At 42.5% G+C, this 18,323-nt stretch overlaps 1 protein-coding gene across 1 annotated transcript in view; it reads left to right on the top strand.

The window, feature by feature from the left end:
• Positions 1-18,323, top strand: part of MED12L (mediator complex subunit 12L) — a 155,067-nt gene that overhangs the window by 2,384 nt on the left and 134,360 nt on the right. Inside the window, exons 2-10 of the mRNA XM_075157563.1 lie at positions 4,250-4,354; positions 6,220-6,411; positions 8,308-8,467; positions 11,599-11,768; positions 12,434-12,544; positions 12,964-13,233; positions 15,442-15,591; positions 17,247-17,346; positions 17,537-17,673. Of these exons, the coding sequence (XP_075013664.1) occupies positions 4,250-4,354; positions 6,220-6,411; positions 8,308-8,467; positions 11,599-11,768; positions 12,434-12,544; positions 12,964-13,233; positions 15,442-15,591; positions 17,247-17,346; positions 17,537-17,673 (1,395 nt within the window). The remainder of the gene's footprint in view (positions 1-4,249; positions 4,355-6,219; positions 6,412-8,307; positions 8,468-11,598; positions 11,769-12,433; positions 12,545-12,963; positions 13,234-15,441; positions 15,592-17,246; positions 17,347-17,536; positions 17,674-18,323) is intronic.

Below are 18,323 nucleotides of genomic sequence, written 5' to 3'. Positions count from 1 at the left end.
GGCTGCTTTTAACACCTGATACTGCTCTAAAAGAGAAAGATTAGGAGAATTAGCTTTTCTTGTCTTTCTGTAATGTGTTTTCTTTGAACATGGGACAGTGCTTCGCACATATTTTCTCTGTACAATCAGCTGATTGTGGAGCAAAAGGTAGGTTTGGAAATCCTACCCTGGCAGGAGCCTCTGAAAGCAGGCGTTAGAATCAACTTTTTTTCTAACACTTCCTCTGCTCTAAATTGTTACAGTCTCCCTAAGATGGATAAAATATAATGCAAATTTTGTTTATTACAAGCCAAAGATATAACCACTGAATGCACCATATCATCAGGCCCAGGTCCTGATGATTTTACTCATGAGTAATGCTTTTAACTTCAGTTGAATTCAGTTTCAAAGCACAAAAAAGTACAATCGACATAATTTTGTGTTGAGAAATAGCCTTCAGACAGAAGGAATTTCATTGCCTTCTCCACCACATAGTGCACAGGGTTTGACCCTTCCAAGGCTCAGTTCTCCAATGTTTACAATCACCAGTAGCCCAGACCACCTTCTCACCGGTAGGATGGGTATAGCAGTTGAAATTTCTGTCAGAGAGGTCTCTCCAGTATTGTTCCCCTTATGCCAGTTGGGAATAGACCTCTCTTTCTGGGCCCTTCAGTATTATAAGAGACCAATCTTCCTTCTTGCTCTCAGTATCTGTTTATAACATGGCCAGTATGTCATCTTCCTAGTCTCTGGCAAAAGTTGCTTCTGCCTGTGGTTGGCCATTGGGTATGGCTAATCCTTGTTTGTGACTTCTGAGCCGTTGATTCGGAGTGGATAATGCTCCTCTAAATATCGTTATTCCTCTCTTCATCATGAAATGTAGCTTGTTTAGTAATCTATAACTGGCACAGTATTTTATACTGTCTCTTTTAGGGAGTTATTTTTTGATCCCGTTGTTTAAACCAAGCCCAACGTAGCGGAAGCTGAGCATGAGTGGAAGGTTTGTGCTGCAGCAGCTACACCACAGGTTGAAATCCTGGACCTTCCTGCAGAGGGTTTGGGTCTCCAATCTAATGCTATGGTTGCTGAAGCTGCTGAAAGTAGGTGCTCTGTTGTAAGAAAGAGACTCGAAGCAAAAGATGGAGCATGAGAGAGGATCTAAAAGTAATGACTGGTTAAAAAGATCTGTTTTGTTGCTTTCATGAGTTTAATATGAACTTTTAAATTTCTCTTCTGAAGGAAACTTTTGAGGTTAGGGAGAAAAAGAATGGCTTTCAAAAATGCTTTGGTTTTCCCTGTCAAATAGTGCCGGTGTAGCTCTATACATTGTCTGTTTGCTCAGCTTAGATGTCAGAATAAACTAGCCAGTTCCTAGTTTTTCAAAATCTTTATACATCATTAGCTTTCTGCTTTTCTCTTACTGGCTTGGTGCTGCAGTAAGCAAGTGTAACTGCAGTAATAAGGAAGCAGGTGAATGCTTAAGTTGAAAGAGCTTCATTCCTATTCATTAAAAGCAAGTTAATATGGAATTATACAGTCCAGAACACCCAACAGTGCCTCAATGCTTGATCCTAATGGTTCATTTGTTCTCGGTATAGATTTGAGTGCCCTGATTGCAGCCGGCTGGTGCTGCAGGTGGCCTCCTCTGAACACGCTTTGCAGGAGTCACAGCTGCGATGGAGTGAAGCAATGCACACAGACTTAAGTTGGGGTCTGATTTCTTGCAGAGCTGGCGATGCTCGACTCCTGTGAACATTGGCCTGAGCTTGTCGGGCTTTCTGTCTGTAAAGATATCCATCTGTACCTGTTGTGTTCACAAACGGAGTGCTGTAGACATATTGGTGGGTCTTAAATATCCCACATGAAACAATTAAAATTCTTTCTGAAGCAAATTAATGCAATTTGGGCCTGAATGTTCATTTGGCTATTTAAAATTGCAAAAGGGTTTTAAGCCTTGATTGGGCTCGCTTGGGGCCCTGCTTGACATTTTGAAAGGAAGCTTGACATCCCTGCAGGAGCCCAGAGGATCCAGCTTGTTGCGGCGCAGAGCGTGTCACTTAGTGACAGCGGCATGCGGTGCTCCTGTGTCTGTCATTAGGAGAGGGCTTGCACTGGTAAGTTCAGTATTGTACAGCTTAGCTGTGCTGGTGTTCCTGCCTGTTTGTCCAGGAAGCTTTCCCCTTGCTAGGGGACAGCTGTGCTCTTAGAAAATAACCAAATAATCCTGAGCTGTTAATGGAGCTGGCCTAAGTGAGATGTAATGAGAGCTCCTGTGAACATCCATTTTATTGTTAATTTGTTTATAAAGGTATCTCTGTGCATTGTGTTCACAGATGACATGTCTTTTCATTTCTAGTTGGTGTTTGGTTATGCAACTGTGCTATGTTCTGTGTTTAAAATTTCTGAACTACTGCTGAAGGCAGGGAGAAATCTGAGCTAATAATCTGAGCCAGACAAAACCAAAACACTGATGTGTTTGTGTTGTCAGTCCATCTGCAGCTTGTTCCTGCAGTAGTGGTAGATATAGCAGTACAACATACGGTTCTTGGTTATTTTCAGCATAATGATATCTAGACAGCTTTTTTCAAAAGAGGAGAAGTTTAAAGATAACAGATAAAGGGGTCATCTCTGGATATGGCACTAGCAGTAACATATATCCCCATCTGTTTGCTATTTACCTTTTATTTATTTGCTTATAATGTCTTTGAACATTTTCATCTCTGCCTTTATCTGTGTTTTCAAGGCTCTCTTGGGGATGGTGTGGGTGGAGGAGTGTTCCAGCACCTCTTGTTGATTTCATTTAAAATTCAGATGAGGCTTGCTAACTTCATAAACCCTAGAGAGCTTAGATTTCTTCTAAATACATTACTGTCTTCTGTCTTGCTCCCAAACTTTGTGAAAATACTGAAAAGCAAAATGCGTTGCAAAGCATAAGAGAATAAACCGAATGGAAGCTTCTGCGTCACTCTTTTAGGGGAGACATGTTGCTCAAAACTAGTAATAAAATCTTCTAGTAAAATTATAACATTCTTAACTTTATTTTCTCCTATTTTATTTGCTTGGTTGCACGGCAGTCGCTCTTTGTTTTCATAGGTTATTTACAGTCATCATGGGGATTGTTCCAATATCTCACGCACTACCAGTGGTCCGTGGACCACTTGAGCTTGTGTAGAGTACCTTTGGTGGCCAGTAACTGATTCGTTGGGGGAGATCTGTGCCTTCTTTTCAGAGGGAGATTAAGAAAACCAAACAAGCCAAGTTCCCAGTCATCTGGTGTAGGTAAACCTCAGTCTGACAGGCATGTGATCCTGAATAAGTGAATAAACTGCACAGCCTCCATGGAAGAGTATTAACTTTGGTGAAGATATGGAATGAAGACAGGGAAGGATGGGGCTCACTTAGGAAGTTATGTTCTGCATTTGTGAAGGCTCGGGTATGTGTTTGCACCTAATGCTGCTGACGCCACTTCTGTCTGTCCTGTGTTCTTGCTGCGAATATGATCCAGCTAAGCCTGCTTAAATACCGATAGGCAGCAAAATGAAGGTGTGTTGGTAGTGTAGTAGGAGACTAGTAATACTTCCACTGCGAAAGTAACTCCAGAAGAAGCGGGAACAGGGACAGATGTTTACTTGAAATAGTTTCTGCTAGAGGTGGTCTGTTTCTTATTTCAGTAGAGATTCTCAAATGGTGGTTGTGAGGCCACAAACTGAAATAGTAACATTTTAAACTTCAAAAAACAACGATGCAGGAATTTTTTTGTGCTGGGGGAAGGGTTCTGGTGGTAACGAGGGGTGTGCAGCAGCATGCTGTGGTGGAGCGATGCAGCTGGTTCCAGCGATCCCAGTGTATCTCGAGGAGAGGAGGATGCGCTGCTCTCCCTGCCCTGGTCAGGATGGCTGGTGACTGCCACCACTTTCAGGAGGAGGGTTTAGGGCTGGGTGCTGCGGAGCGCTCCAGGTTTTACGAAGGCTGCCAAGGCCTTGTTTCCTGCTACCCTTCTCATGGGCAGCAATCCTCTTTCAGCAAAAGAAGTGGTACGGCCTTGAAGTCTGTAGTAAGGCGAACACTTAATGGGGACTGGAGGGTAGGAGTGGCGTCGTGTTCCCCTTCACTGAAATCCCGTGAATGTGCAAAGTGCTCTGAGGGTTCAGGTGAATGTAGAGTGTGACATACTAGCAAATACATAAATTTTCCTTATAAAAACATGCTTCTCGGAATGATGTGACTTAAATTGTCGTTTCATTTTTTGCCCTTAAAACACTCTTTGCAGGATGAACTTACTGCGGTGAACGTAAAGCAAGGCTTCAGTAATCAACCTGCCTTCTCTGGAGATGAGCATGGATCTGCTAGAAATATTGTCATTAATGCCTCAAAGGTAAGACAGGGCTTTTTGCTCTGAGTGTACTCATTGAAATTGGAACCAAGCTGGCAGTGGTTGTGGTTGGTACTTGACTGCTTTGCTTTCTAGTTGGAACTCTTCGTGTTAAAGTTAATTACAGAACTAATATAAGAATGCAGAGCTGTGTTTCTGCTACCTAGTGTTACCAGTCTTCAGAAGAAAACATGGATGCCAAGAACAAAATGTAACTAGCACACTTCATTGTAGAAGAGACATTAATTTTTTCTCCTGTTCTTTTATTTGCTTCACTTACAAAGACAGTACTGACTCCTTCCCTGAAAGTCCCTAGTATTTACACATCTTTAAGTTGCTTTGGTCTTGTATCTGTTTCATCAGGCTGTGTTCTGCCAGGAGAAACTGGTCACTGTGCTCCAGGTCTCTTGGAAATATATTCTTGGATTGTTTAATGAAATTTAACTTAGCTCTCCTGTGGTTTTATTTGAGAGTCAAAAAAGTGTGAGATAGAAAAGAGCAATAAAAATCACTAAAATATTAGTTACTATCCTCCAAATTAATAATCCTCCAAATCCGCCAAAAAAATATAGCTTTTTAGAAGAAAAAACATCCTGTATTTCTTTGAGGGATCTGTCCAGATTCATATACTCTCTTCCCCCCCCCCGTTTGGAAAGCAGGAAGAAATGATTTTGAAGGAGAATGTTATCAAGAAGCTTATAAAAATGTTTTCAGACAAAGTAATTTTCTGCTGTTTGACTTTCAAAATATGTAACTTTTTACGGCTTATTGGAAAATGTGAATTTACTTATACAGCGATGCTCTTTTATTTTAGCGGGAGAAGAGGTACAAGTAAATAACAGGATTGCTATTGTTGAAGTGTTAAAGGTTTTCCTGTTACATTCTTCTGATTTTGTCTTCTAGAATTGCTACCTGCAGGCACTTTCTGTCTTATATTTTAATTATTTGTGTTTTGACTATTGAACATAACTGTTCAAAAAGTAAAACAGAAATTCACAAGGAAGTGCTTATAGTTATTTGGAAGATTTAATGTAGAATTACCAAAATAAGTTCAGTATCTCCTAAAAGCTTTTCACAGATTTTAAAATTACCCAACTATGAATATATTTATTAGAAAATCAAACATTTTATTCTTGCTGACAGGCCTAAAAATTAATTTCTGTTATAGTAATTTTGAAAAGTAAATTATGTTACATGAGAAGTAAAACCTCTATTGGGCTTTTTTCTGCTGTTTTGGGATTGAAAGTACTGGGGAAGCAAATCTTACAAAGCTTTTCATTCTGGAGGTGTCGAGTGGTAGTGGAGGTGTTTTGAACAGAAGTCAGAACACTTCCTAGCTTATCCGAATCTTTGAAGTTTTGCGTGCTGTAACTGATGATGGAAAGACAATGAATGCGGTTCTTGTGACAGTATAGTTTGTTCTAAATAGAAGTGTAAAGCGTGTATTTACACACTGTATTATGTAGTAAAGTGTAGGAGGGGAGGAATGTTCCGAGACACTCTTAGAATACACTGAATTGGGGCCTAAATCCGAGACACTCATCTGTTGGAGCGATATGGCTCTGGGCATTTGCAGTGACCCGTCGTAAATGGCAGCTGCATCTCTGATGTCTCTGAGGCCTGGTCGTCTTTGGCTTGGTTTTGATGACCCGCAGCCTCTATAATGATAATGCAGAAGTGTTGCACGAGTGCTTAATATCATGAATCCCCATCTCCTAGCTGCAGGGAATTAGTGTAATCTTATTGGATTGATAGCCTGGACTAGAGTGATGACTACATCTATTCAGATGGAAATCTTTGTGCATTAATGTACGATAGGTGCTTGCCTACTGGGTTGTCATATATGTTTTGCTTTTTTTCCCCACCAGATTGGCGCTTACTTTAGCAGCATATTAGCGGAAAAGCTAAAACTTAACACTTTCCAGGACACAGGAAAGAAGAAACCACAAGTAAATGCCAAAGACAACTACTGGCTGGTGACTGCTCGGTCTCAGAGTGCAATTCACAACTGGTTCACAGATTTAGCAGGAAGTAAACCACTGACTCTTTTAGCAAAAAAGGTATCAAAATACTCCTTCTCCTATTTCTTGGATATTGGATTGTACTGAATTGGGCTATAAGAATAGGGCAGTATTTCTGAACTGGATGTGGAGCGGTGCTGGAGGCAGCTGCTGCTCTGCAGCATGTTCTCTCTCTGCAAGGAGGGTGCTTGGGCAAAGGGGAACTTCTGATCTAGCTGGAAAAAAGTTCTTTTGAATGACTATATTTTAGCTCAGGCATGTTTATCTTATTGACAGTGAGATTCTTTGCCTGTACGCTTCACTTAGATGGTCTCTTTCTCAAGCAAAGGAACAGTTTCCAGAAATTCTCATGTCTGGCAAGGAAATAATTGGCTAGGAAGCCGATGCATTCTTAAAAGAACTTGCTTGCTAACTCCAACTCCTTTGCATGCTCTTCACATTTAAATTTGTATTTGTATTAACAATCTTTGTTAAACAGTCTTATTAGTTGCATTCTTGTTTAAGTTTCCAATTAAGGAGAAGAATTCTTGCTGCTTTGTAGCTGTCTCTCTATAACTGGAAAAGGCAATTTTGGATATCTTTTTGGATACTGCATGCTGTTTAAGAACAGCAGTACAAGATAAATTTGAAGTGGTCATTAAAACTCATCTAAGGTGGCATCTAGAACACTGTAACAAAGGTGCTGTTATTCGTGCCTTTCTTTCCTGAAGCTCTGTGTACAAGCAGCTAATCTTACAGTATCTGGGAGTTATTCTGAGTATAAATAAACCTGCAATAAGGAACTCTTATTCCAAGACTATTGAGCATAAGTGGACCAAAATAACAGAAGGTACAAGTTTCACCAGTTTTTGGTCTTTTGCTGTGCAGTTGGTGAAGAACGTGTGCTGTTTTGTCACCAATAGAGCCACCGCAAAGACAAGAGCTTTGCTGTCCCAAGCATGCCACCAGCTTAAGTTTCCCTCTAACTTTCTGAGAGGTTAACTTCGTGAATAGAAGTGCTAAAGAGATTTCTTTCATTATTTAAGTTTTTTTTAAATAACCAGATTTATAAACCTGCTGATAACAGTGAATAAGCATGTTGAGAACACCGTGAAACTGATTCTGTAGAGTCCCTAGGCTGACCACTGAAGAGCATTGCAGGAAAGGGCTAGTGCTTTGTTTGCTGCTCTCCTCAGCATTGGTGCACCTCTGTTCTCCAGGCACTCTGTTAGAAAGGTTGAGTATGCTTGAAGGAGTAATGAGGATTTTTTGGTAGGAGATAGTAAGTGTAGCATTTGTGCCTTCGCTCCCTTCTGTCTCCACTGGGTATGAAATGTCTTGTTCTCATATATATTGCTTTAAAAATGCATTTTAAAATTATTCTACCTTTATGCAGAAAGGTGTAAGGATTGCTGTGACAGAAGAGAGTGACTTTTCATCTGGAAGTCTCGTGGGACCAGCCCCATTGTGTGCGTGGCCAGTGCAGGCAGTATTAGCTGGCCAGGCTGTGTTGCCCTAGTGCGCTCTGGTTATTATGGACTCCTCTGAACCAGGGACACCCATGAAACTGGCAGTGTCTGTGTAATTGAACCCTTACCCAAAACCTTGATGTATTTCCATTTTCCAGAGGTTCTGAGGATCAGCTTGCAGGACTCTTCCTGCACTTTGGACGCCTTTGGCTGTGTTGAGAGGTTTGCTAGTGGCCCTGCAGGCATCTCTGAGCAGGGGAAGGATGCTCCCAGTGAAGCCTGGGGGAAGCGTGGGCAGTATCTCTTTGTCAAGTCTCTGTTTCTGTGTGCCTAGACAATAGGTGTTGTTAGTGGAGTGGGTTCCTAGGTTGGTGAAGAGGTCTGCCGCTCTCCAGGAGGTGTGGGGTTGAGCAGAGGAGGCCTGGGGTAACCCCCAGGTGCCAGCTGCTGTTTTGTGTGCTATAATTTGCTTCCTGTTTCATTTCAGGTACCTATTCTCAGTAAAAAAGAAGATGTTTTTGCTTACTTAGCAAAATATTCTGTGCCACTGCTGCGAGCGGCATGGCTGATCAAAATGACATGTGCCTACTACGCTGCTATTTCTGAAGCTAAAATCAAGAAACGCCAGGCCACTGACCCAAATATTGGTAAATAAACATCTCTAATGTCTAAATGCATAATAATAGCTGAAGGGGCCTGCTCCTCTTGTTCGTGGCTTTGGTGTGACTAGGTTTCCAGAAGGGGAATCTTTGTAGCGGGAAGGGGAATAAAAATTCTTTTAAATCAGTTTCGCTTAGAAGTGTGTGTCAAAGAGTACAAAGAGCCATGCAGCATAAATACTGCCCTGTTGGCTGCTTCTCCTCCCAGCTATTCCTAAATCTCCAGGTGCAGCATCTGAGGAGTTGACTGTGCTGCGTCTTCGCCACTGACACCGGTCGATGTGGGGCTGGCAGGAGTGGCAAAGGCTGTGCTAAGATAAATGTTACCAGGGAATGAACAGAACTGCTAATTTAGAAAGCCTGGAATGAAATGTGAATTTGAAAGCTTATTTACTAGAACATAGGTGGCAATGTATTTGTTTTAAGTACTAACCTTAAATGACATTGTCTGGCACCAAGCCAGTGGGCCAAGCAGTGAACACCTTTAAGGTATTCAAAGGTACTTTAACTATTATCAAAGTTGTAGTTTTACTCTCTGTTTACATACACTACCTACAGCTCTTCTACTGTCTGGAATGAATGTTTTCCTTCTTTGTCCTCAAAATAACTGTGCTCAGAACAGACAATTTCACTGCTGTTTAGCAGCATCTCTGTACTGCTGTAAGAAATGTCTACTTCTTCCTGCCAGCTCATTCTGTTGTTTCTTTCAAACTTTGCTTTGTGGTTTCTTTTTTTTGTTCTTTGGTGATAGTTTTAAAAATATTTTTAAGAATTAGTCTGATTTTTAGAGATAGAGAGCAAGGGGGAGGCAGCGCGTGTGGCTGGCAAGAAGGAAAAGAGACACCTGCTCAGATACCAAGTCAGGTTGTTGCCTCCATTGGTGTATGAACTCTGGAAGGCTGCCGTGCTGGGGTTAGCTTCTCTGTAGTGAGGTCAGTGCTGTTTTGGTGGGAGATTAGCAGAGTTCCCCACTCCTCTTCTGACTCAGGATGGGTTCAGGCTCCTTTGAGCTGTTTTGGCACTGCCGGGCTGGGTGACTTGCTCTTTCCTTCTCTCAAATTCCCCTTCTGTCCTTTGCACCAAGGGATGCTGAAACAGCCCCTCTCTCCAACCTCTCAGGTTGTCTTCCCTTTTCTCTTGAATGAGGTAAGCATTTTTTGGGGTAGACCCTAGCAGGAGGCTCGGAGCAGGCAGTGAGAGCAGGCTGATTGCTTTCCTAATCTGTCGTGAATAGCTCTGCTAGTGATAAGTGAGCATCTTGGCTCTCCTAGGGGGGACTGAAATGGTGATGCTGTGCACCAAGGCTGGGGCTATTCTTTTGCTTGGGACACGTACTCGTCAGGGCGTAGTTAAAACAAACGCCCTCTTTCTTGGTTGTCTGGGAGTGGAGGAGAAGGGGGAGTAAGGAAGAGGTGAGAAAAGCTGAGGTTGTCCACTGTTGCAATAAATGGATCTAGACCTGGTTTGCTCTGGCTGGGAGTAGTAGCTCTTTAAAATAAAAGGAGTTTATGCTTACTGGGAAGGTGCAAGGTGGTAGTGTGTGTTTAGGGGGGTAGGCAGGTACTCCTGCTCTGGCTCCGCTTCAGGCTGGCACCATGGTGACACCCGCTTCACAGCGAGGGTGAGCGAAGCCAGTAAGAGTGTCTGTGGGCTGGGGTGCCCGTGACTTTTATCAGCGAGTATTCTGAGGTAGGTTACTGAAGGCTACGTCCTCTGTACAAATTCCCTGTTTTGCAAAGGTTGTTGAGAGCTCTTTGGGAAGTAGTTTGCTGCGTGTTACTGAGCAGCCTTTGACAGTTCCCAAAATGTTTTATATCTGTGCCTCAGGTAACAGAAAGGCAGTTGCATGGTTTCTAAATCAGTGGCACAGAGATGTTGGTAATTGCTTTGGGAAAATTATTCTTTCATACTGTCACATGAAATAAGTTTGAAGTAGTGAATTTGGAATTGTTTTTCCAAAAGTGAGCGAATGTTTGAAGTAAATGTAGTTAGTAGCTCTATGAAAACACTAAAACCCACTAGCTTCATACAGAAATTTCAGTGGATTTGGATAGAAAAGCATTCAACATATAGTCTGTATGTGTTGACAGAACTGCCAGTTACAAATGCAAAGGGAAAAAAGAATGAACGCGCTAGCTGAAGTCTGAGGTGGGTAGTAAACAGCGAAAATTTTTGTGTGTGAGAGTGGTAGTTCCTGCAACTCTGACAGTAAACAGGCTTAGGTTGTCAAAGCAACTGCATTATGTATTCATAAAAGAGTGTGCTTTTCTAAAATATGCTGCATGCTGATTAAATACAGCTCTGTCAGATGCTTGTCTCTGAGATATTAACAAATATCCTTGGTTGTTACAGTTACTGTTAAGAGAATGCCTTCCTTACAATTCCTCTTTTCCCAAAGCTTTATGTATATATGACCAAGCAAGTTTACTTTTGTTCACAAATTTCTCCAAGTTGTACTAAATACTGAATCGCTGCTGAAGCAGAGAGAAAAACTGATAATTTTTAGTAGGTTTGTGTATTTGCTGAACAGCACCTACTGACTTGTCTAGGAAAGGAAAGATAATCAGTCTTACTGGCAGACCTCTGCACTGTGCTGGTCACCCTGACCTAAGAAACTGCTCCTGAGCTTTTGCATTCTCAGAAGAGTAAAAATCTGGAGGAGTTGTCTGTTTCAGAGTGATTACAGAAAGAACAGTTTTATATCCTATTGCTTGTGCAAAGTCCCATTGAGTTTTATGTTGGCTATATTTGGAGGGGAAGGAAGAGGAGAGTAAAGGTCCAGATGGAAAGAAGTAATGAAGTATTTCAAGGCTTTTTTGTGGCTGAATGCTGAAATCTGATGAAAGGGACAGGTGGTTCCCTAAAGGCGTACCTTGTGTCAGTGCTTTTTACGTCATGCTAAGCTAGCAGGCTACTTGCACACTTGACAGTATGTGTGCTTTGAGACCAATGCACAGGAGAGGCGCATAAGAAGCCCATTAATTCTGTATTATGCAACTGTGGGTTAATGTTTTAGAGGAATATTTTTGATGACAAAGGCAATATAAGTTTTTTCAATTCTCACTGTGAAAGAAAGCTTTTATCACCTGAGGTGTTTTAATTGTAAACTTATTTTGTAGAATGGACTCAAATTATAACCAGATACCTTCGAGAGCAGCTGGCAAAGGTTGCGGAGTTTTATCATGTGACTTCCAGTCAAGGCAACAGCTCTGTAGTGATGCCTCAAGAGATGGAACAAGCCCTGAAGCAGTGGGAATATAATGAAAAATTGTCATTTTATATGTTTCAGGTAATACTTTAAGAAGTGCATGGATTTCTTTTTTTTTTTTTTGAGGTTACCATTCTTGGAAAGTTCAATTTTAGAACTTACTGGTAGCTTTTGTCATAAGACTTGCATAAATTGTAAATGCTAATTCATTTTAAAGATTTGCTAGCTGAAAAAGCTTTGATTTGCTTAGTGTGCTTGATTGCGATTGCCGCAATGTACTCAATTATTCCATCTCTTCTATATTATCCCGTCTTTTAAGAGCGTTTTTAATGGTTGTGGATCAGGCTGAGGCTGCTGTGGCACATGAAGCCTTGGGTGTTGGAGTGGTGGCCTGGCTGTTCGGTTCCACTCGGTTCTAGCACAGAATAACTCTCTGGTTATTTCTTCCCGAGGATAGAAATAGCAGAGGGGTTGCCAGGAGGGAGTCTGTCTGTCAGCAGTAAATCAGGCAGCCTGCTGAATCCCAGCCGCAGAGATCGTTGGTGCTGTATGCAATTGCTTCCCTATCCATGGGGCTGCCATGATGGTGGCTGGTTCCTGCATGTGTAGTGGTTGAGGGTCTCGGTAGCTCTGTGCTGACATGGGTAATGAGAGCTAAACCAGACACGAAATAAAACTTGTAATTACATACCTTCTTGTTTAGTGCTCCCAGTTAATATGTGATGTGTTATTTTAAATCCTTTAAGGAAGGAATGCTCGAGAGACACGAGTATTTGACATGGATACTGGATGTTTTGGAAAAAATCAGACCCACTGATGATGATCTTCTTAAGCTGCTGTTGCCGCTAATGTTGCAGGTACATGCATGTTTTAAAGCCAAGATCAATGTAAGCGAGATTCGTACGTGTTGATTGATTTTAATATTTGTGATGGTAAAATCTATGTAAACATTTTTACTTAGGACATTTAGGGAATTATATTGCATGGTTCATGTTTGTAACTTATAAACACCTTTAAAATGTTCACGCTTTATAATCCTTAACTTGAATTGGTAGAAGGATTCTGTTACTGTAACTGGTTCTGGAGGGCAGATGAAATTTTTAAAAGACAGAAGTATAGATTTGCGTTTGAGCTGCTCTTTTCTTTTTTAACTTCTGAACTCTTAAATATTAGAGGTGATCCCTTCTAGTTTATGCATGTCCAATGTTAGATTGTTAAAGAAAATGAATACATGGTAGACTCTGGAGTAAACTAGGCATTTTTTTTTAAATTTCAGTATTCGGAAGAGTTTGTTCAGTCAGCTTACCTATCCCGTCGCCTTGCTTATTTTTGTGCCAGACGCCTATCTTTATTGCTAAGCGATGGTCCTAACCTTGTAGCTGCACACTCTCCTCATATGATTATTGGACCAAGTAACCCTCCTCTGGCAGCCCCAAGCCCGACTGCCCCCGGTCCCGTGGTGAGCCCGGTACAGCTGGCCTGCTCAGATTTCCTCTCCTGCCCGCAACACCGTCCACTGGTGTATGGACTTAGTTGTATGCTGCAGGTAGGCCAACGTTCTGTTGCTCTTTGTTTTCAAGGCTATAACCATTCAGTTTATTGGAAAACAGTGTTTTTTGGTGTGGTGAGGTGTGCTAGTTGTGGTTTGAAATGTACTTGCGTCCATTAAAGGGTGAGGACTGAGTGGGTCTGGGGGGAGCGGGAGGGTGGATTCTCCACACCGGCTGAGGCACGATGGTGGAACTACCTGGAGAAGCTTGTGCTGCCCGTGGGTCTCTCCGCACCTCTGCTGCGAGAAGGAGCGACTCCACTGCCAGGCATGGCTAAGCCTTCCCTCTGTGATGGGGTGTTTCTGGCTGCAGTAATGCTCTGCGCATCGCATCACGTTCTCATCACCAGTGAACCTAACAGACCCCGACTGCTGAGTGCAGCTGGACAGAAGACAGCACCATACTGACTCCCGCAGGCTCTAACCTTTGAGGATTTCCATGCTTCTTCCAGCTTGTCACTGATGCTTGGTGCCGCTGCAGGCCGCTTCTTTTTGGTTTTGTCAGAGTTACGAGCAGTTTATATTGCCTTATCAGCTTCCAGTTTTTAAAACTGTGGAACAGAAGAGACTGTTCACTTGCGCTTGTTGCTCGGCAATAGCAGAATTGTCAAGAGAGTAATTATTTTCTAAAAAAGGACATGTATGATGAGCTGCAGTTGTTTGCCTTCCTGAGTGCTGACCTGGAGAGACTTCCTCAAGCCCTTCTGCTGTTGTCTGTTCAGTTGTCTGTCTCTGGGGGTTGCACGGAGATGTGCTGGTTGTGGTACCAGGAGTATGCTGATGCTCGTGGGATCACAAAATCACAGAACGGGTGAGGTTGGCAGGGACAGGGACCTTTTCAGATTATGTCGTCCACCCCTCCCACTCAGGCAGGGTCAGCTAAAGCAGGTTCCCTAGGACCATGTCCAGCTGGGTTTTAACATCTCCACCACCTCTCTGGGCAACCTGTCCCAGTGCTGGACCACCCCCACAGTAAAAGAGCACTTTCTTGTGGTACGCAGCTCCCTCTCCAAGGGCTGCCGCTTTCCCGCAGTCGTCGCAGTGCGGGAAGTCCAGAGCCTGGAGGCAGGCTGGGTTGTACGCAGGGAAGGCTCGGTGCTATCTGAGGAAAAAAAGTGGGAGAGTGTCCGCATCTCTCTGCTGAGGGTGCATGAGTCAGGAAGTTAGATCCCGTCTGGCTCTCAGCATGCTGTGACTGCTTTCCTCTCAAACATGGATCTGTCCTGGGAACGTCAGCGTCTGTCTCCATCCTGGGCTGCTGGGGTATGCTTGTGTACTCTGGCAGCTTTACTGCTTTTCTCTACTAGCAACACAGCTGGTAATCTTTCTGCTCTTCCTGTACTCTTTGGGTTTGTGTATGTGTGTGTGTTTTCTCTGCTCGTTTTTCCACCCCTTTTTCTTGTGCTACCAAGCGGGTTCAGAGGACAGCCTGGATTCAGACGAGCTCTCTGCCTTTTCAGAGGAGCGTTTCTCTGGGCAATGTTTTTGCTAAGGTGCTGCTTTGTAATCCACATCTGGACTGGGCGAGCTTCTCAAGAGGCAGTCCAGCAGTCTCAAAAATAAACATCTGGAAGATGAATCAACTTCCATCATTTTAGATGGTATTTAAGGTCTGACTCCAAAACACCAAAGCATTCTGCTTTTGCTCTGTGCAATACCAAATGCTACAGGGTAATAGGTACCTGCTGACAAGCTGTTGTAAAATGACTGTTTTGAATCTTTCTTTTGAGGTAACTCTTAAGTTCATGGTGCATTTAAATGACTCTTTTGTGCTTTAAAATCTTGACAGAAGAGTTGATTTTAATTAATTTCTTAAATTTTAATTTTTCACATGTAGCTTCTTTCTGTAAGCTGAACACCAAAATGACTTCTTTTTTCAAAAGCCCATTCACGTTTCACAGAAGGTATCTGACTGAAATTAACCTTTGGTGATGTTCTTTGATGGTGTTATGAAAGCAATACAAATGGGAATTGAACACATATATATTTAAATAATTCTTTTAATATTGAAGAAGGAAAATAATACAGTAGTTGAATTTCCTCAAATGGATGTTTTAAAGTAATTGTGCATTGGCCTTTTTTTTCTTTCTCTGTTGTAGTTAGACCAAAAGTGATTCTAGTCTCATGGACTCTCTTATTGTTTGTATTGTCGATCACACATGTTTAGAAAAAGAAATTACTTCTGTTTTGTACTATTGCTTGCAGACTGTAACTCTTTGTTGCCCAAGTGCCTTGGTGTGGAATTATTCCACAAATGAAAATAAGAATGTTAATCCAGGCTCACCTCTGGATTTACTTCAAGTTGCTCCATCTAGTCTACCTATGCCAGGTGGAAATTCAGCATTTAATCAGCAGGTAAGCTTTTTTCATTGTCAGATTATTAAGATCTGTTTTATATCCCAAATAATGATTTGTGATCATTAGGACTACAGCCAAGTTTAGATACTTCTGTAGGTCTAGTTTCAAGACCAGTGTTGTGCTGGTTTTTGGTGACCTTACTTTGTACGTCATTCAGGTACTGATTTTGTGAAAATATCAGGAATTTTATTTGCATTCAGATGTTTTCTGTTATTAAACTGAAATTACTTTAAGATGTAAAATGGCAAATAAGGAAGCTTGGCGTACTGTATTGAGAGATCATAGAATAGAATCATAGAATCATACAGGTTGGAAAAGACCTCTAAGATCATCGTGTCCAACCGTCAACCCAACACCACCATGCCCACTACACCATGTCCCTAAGGGCCTCATCTACACGTCTTTTAAATACCTCCAGGGATGGTGACTCCACCACTTCCCTGGGCAGCCTGTTCCAAGGCCTGACCGCTCTTCCAGTAAAGAAATTTCTCCTCATGTCCAATCTAAACCTCCCTTGGTGCAACTTGAGGCCGTTTCTACTCGTCCTATCGCTGTTACTTGGGAGAAGAGACCAACCCCCACCTCGCCACAACCTCCTTTCAGGTAGTTGTAGAGCGCGATGAGGTCTCCCCTCAGCCTCCTCTTCTCCAGGCTGAACAGCCCCAGTTCCCTCAGCCGCTCCTCATCAGACTTGTGCTCCAGGCCCTTCACCAGCTTCGTTGCCCTCCTCTGGACACGCTCCAGCACCTCCATGTCCTTCTTGTAGTGAGGGGCTCAAAACTGAACACAGGATTCGAGGTGCGGCCTCACCAGTGCCGAGTACAGGGGCACGGTCACCTCCCTACTCCTGCTGGCCACAATATTCCTGATACAGGCCAGGATGCCGTTGGCCTCCTTGGCCACCTGGGCACACTGCCAGCTCATGTTCAGCCGCTGTCGACCAGCACCCCCAGGTCCTTTTCCTCTGGGCAGCTTTCCAGCCACTCTTCCCCAAGCCTGTAGCGTTGCCTGGGGTTGTTGTGGCCGAAGTGCAGGACCCGGCACTTGGCCTTGTTGAACCTCATACAGTTGGCCTCGGCCCATCGATCCAGCCTGTCCAGGTCCCTCTGCAGAGCCTTCCTACCCTCCAGCAGATCAACACTCCCGCCCAACTTGGTGCCATCTGCAAACTGACTGAGGGAGCACTCGATCCCCTCGTCCAGATCGTTGATAAAGATATTGAACAGGACCGGCCCCAGTACTGAGCCCTGGGGAACACCGCTCGTGACCGGCCGCCAACTGGATTTAACTCCGTTCACCACAACTCTCTGGGCTCGGCTGTCCAGCCAGTTTTTTACCCAGCGAAGAGTGCACCTGTCTAGGCCGTGAGCCGCCAGCTTCTCTAGGAGAATGCTGTGGGAGATGCGACTTTTCAGACATGCTGAGTTAACTTTTCCTGGGTTGACTGTAGGGAAAAGATGTTTTATTGTACAAGATGATTCATAACAGACAAAAGCATTTGAACAGAACGTACTTCAGTTCGTTGTCCCCAAATGTTGGGAGTGTTGTGGAACACCATAGGTACCTTGCTCCTGCTGAGAAAGCTGACACAAGCTTGAAATGAAAGTTGAGACTTCCCACTACTAGCTAATTAGCTACTATCTTTTTTACAGGTTCGGGCAAAGATTTATGAAGTAGAACAGCAGATAAAACAAAGAGGTCGTGCTGTGGAGGTGCGGTGGTCTTTTGACAAGTGCCAAGAATCAACTGCAGGTAAGACAACTCAAAATGAAACAAACGTTGGGAGCTTTAGGGTTTACATCTGTTTTTCTTCTTTGAGTATAATCCTGTTGCACTATGATTAATTCTAGTAATAGATTTGACAGATGGATGTAATGCAATGTCTTCCTCTGTAAACCTTTTTTTCTTTTTTTCCCCCCTCTTCTCGTACTCCCATCTCTAGGGGTGACCATCAGCCGAGTTTTGCACACCTTAGAAGTGTTGGATCGGCATTGTTTTGACAGATCAGATTCCAGCAATTCAATGGAGACACTTTATCATAAGATTTTCTGGGCAAATCAGAATAAAGATAACCAAGAGGTAATGGCTACATTCTCCTCTCACTTCATAATCTCCAGACGGATTTTATTTTTGCTTATGAGAATTGTGTGTATGTGTATATTTGATACAAAAGCTTTGTGTCTTCTTGGTGTATTTTTTCTTTATTACTGGACATTTCGTATATTAGGAGAAAACAGCTTTTTGCTGTTGTAATTGAATTCTTTGGTTCTACGTACTGAAAACCTAATTTAGGAGAAATGATCTAGCAAGGTTTTGTGGTTTGTTTTTTGGGTGCTGCCAAGTAAAATGCCAGATTATTGTTTGATAACAACTTTTACATCTATTGTAGAAAGTAGTAAATTAAGAGGTTATTAAGTATAGTAAAATATTCTAAAACTACATGCTCTTATGTTTTTTGATATTTTTACCTGTGCTCCTAGAACCATTTTCAGAGATCATGAAAAACTTTATCAGAAATCTTTAACATTTTACTTGTCTTTTTTTTTTTTTTTTTTTTAAATTGTGCAGTGCAGGTGATAATGTCACTGGGCCTATGTATAATGTCAAACTCTTGAGTTTCCTTGGAAAGTGTTTGGGGAAAAGAAGAAATAGCCAGCTTTAATAATACACCGTTGAAGTAAAATTTTGAAGTAGAAAATATTAGTGAATCTGTCATAGCTGCTTATGTT

The sequence above is a fragment of the Calonectris borealis genome, chromosome 9 (assembly GCF_964195595.1).
Source record: "Calonectris borealis chromosome 9, bCalBor7.hap1.2, whole genome shotgun sequence".
Lineage (NCBI taxonomy): Eukaryota > Metazoa > Chordata > Aves > Procellariiformes > Procellariidae > Calonectris > Calonectris borealis.
Note: the sequence above shows the minus strand (reverse complement) of the source record. Positions and strands in the feature narration are given on the sequence as shown.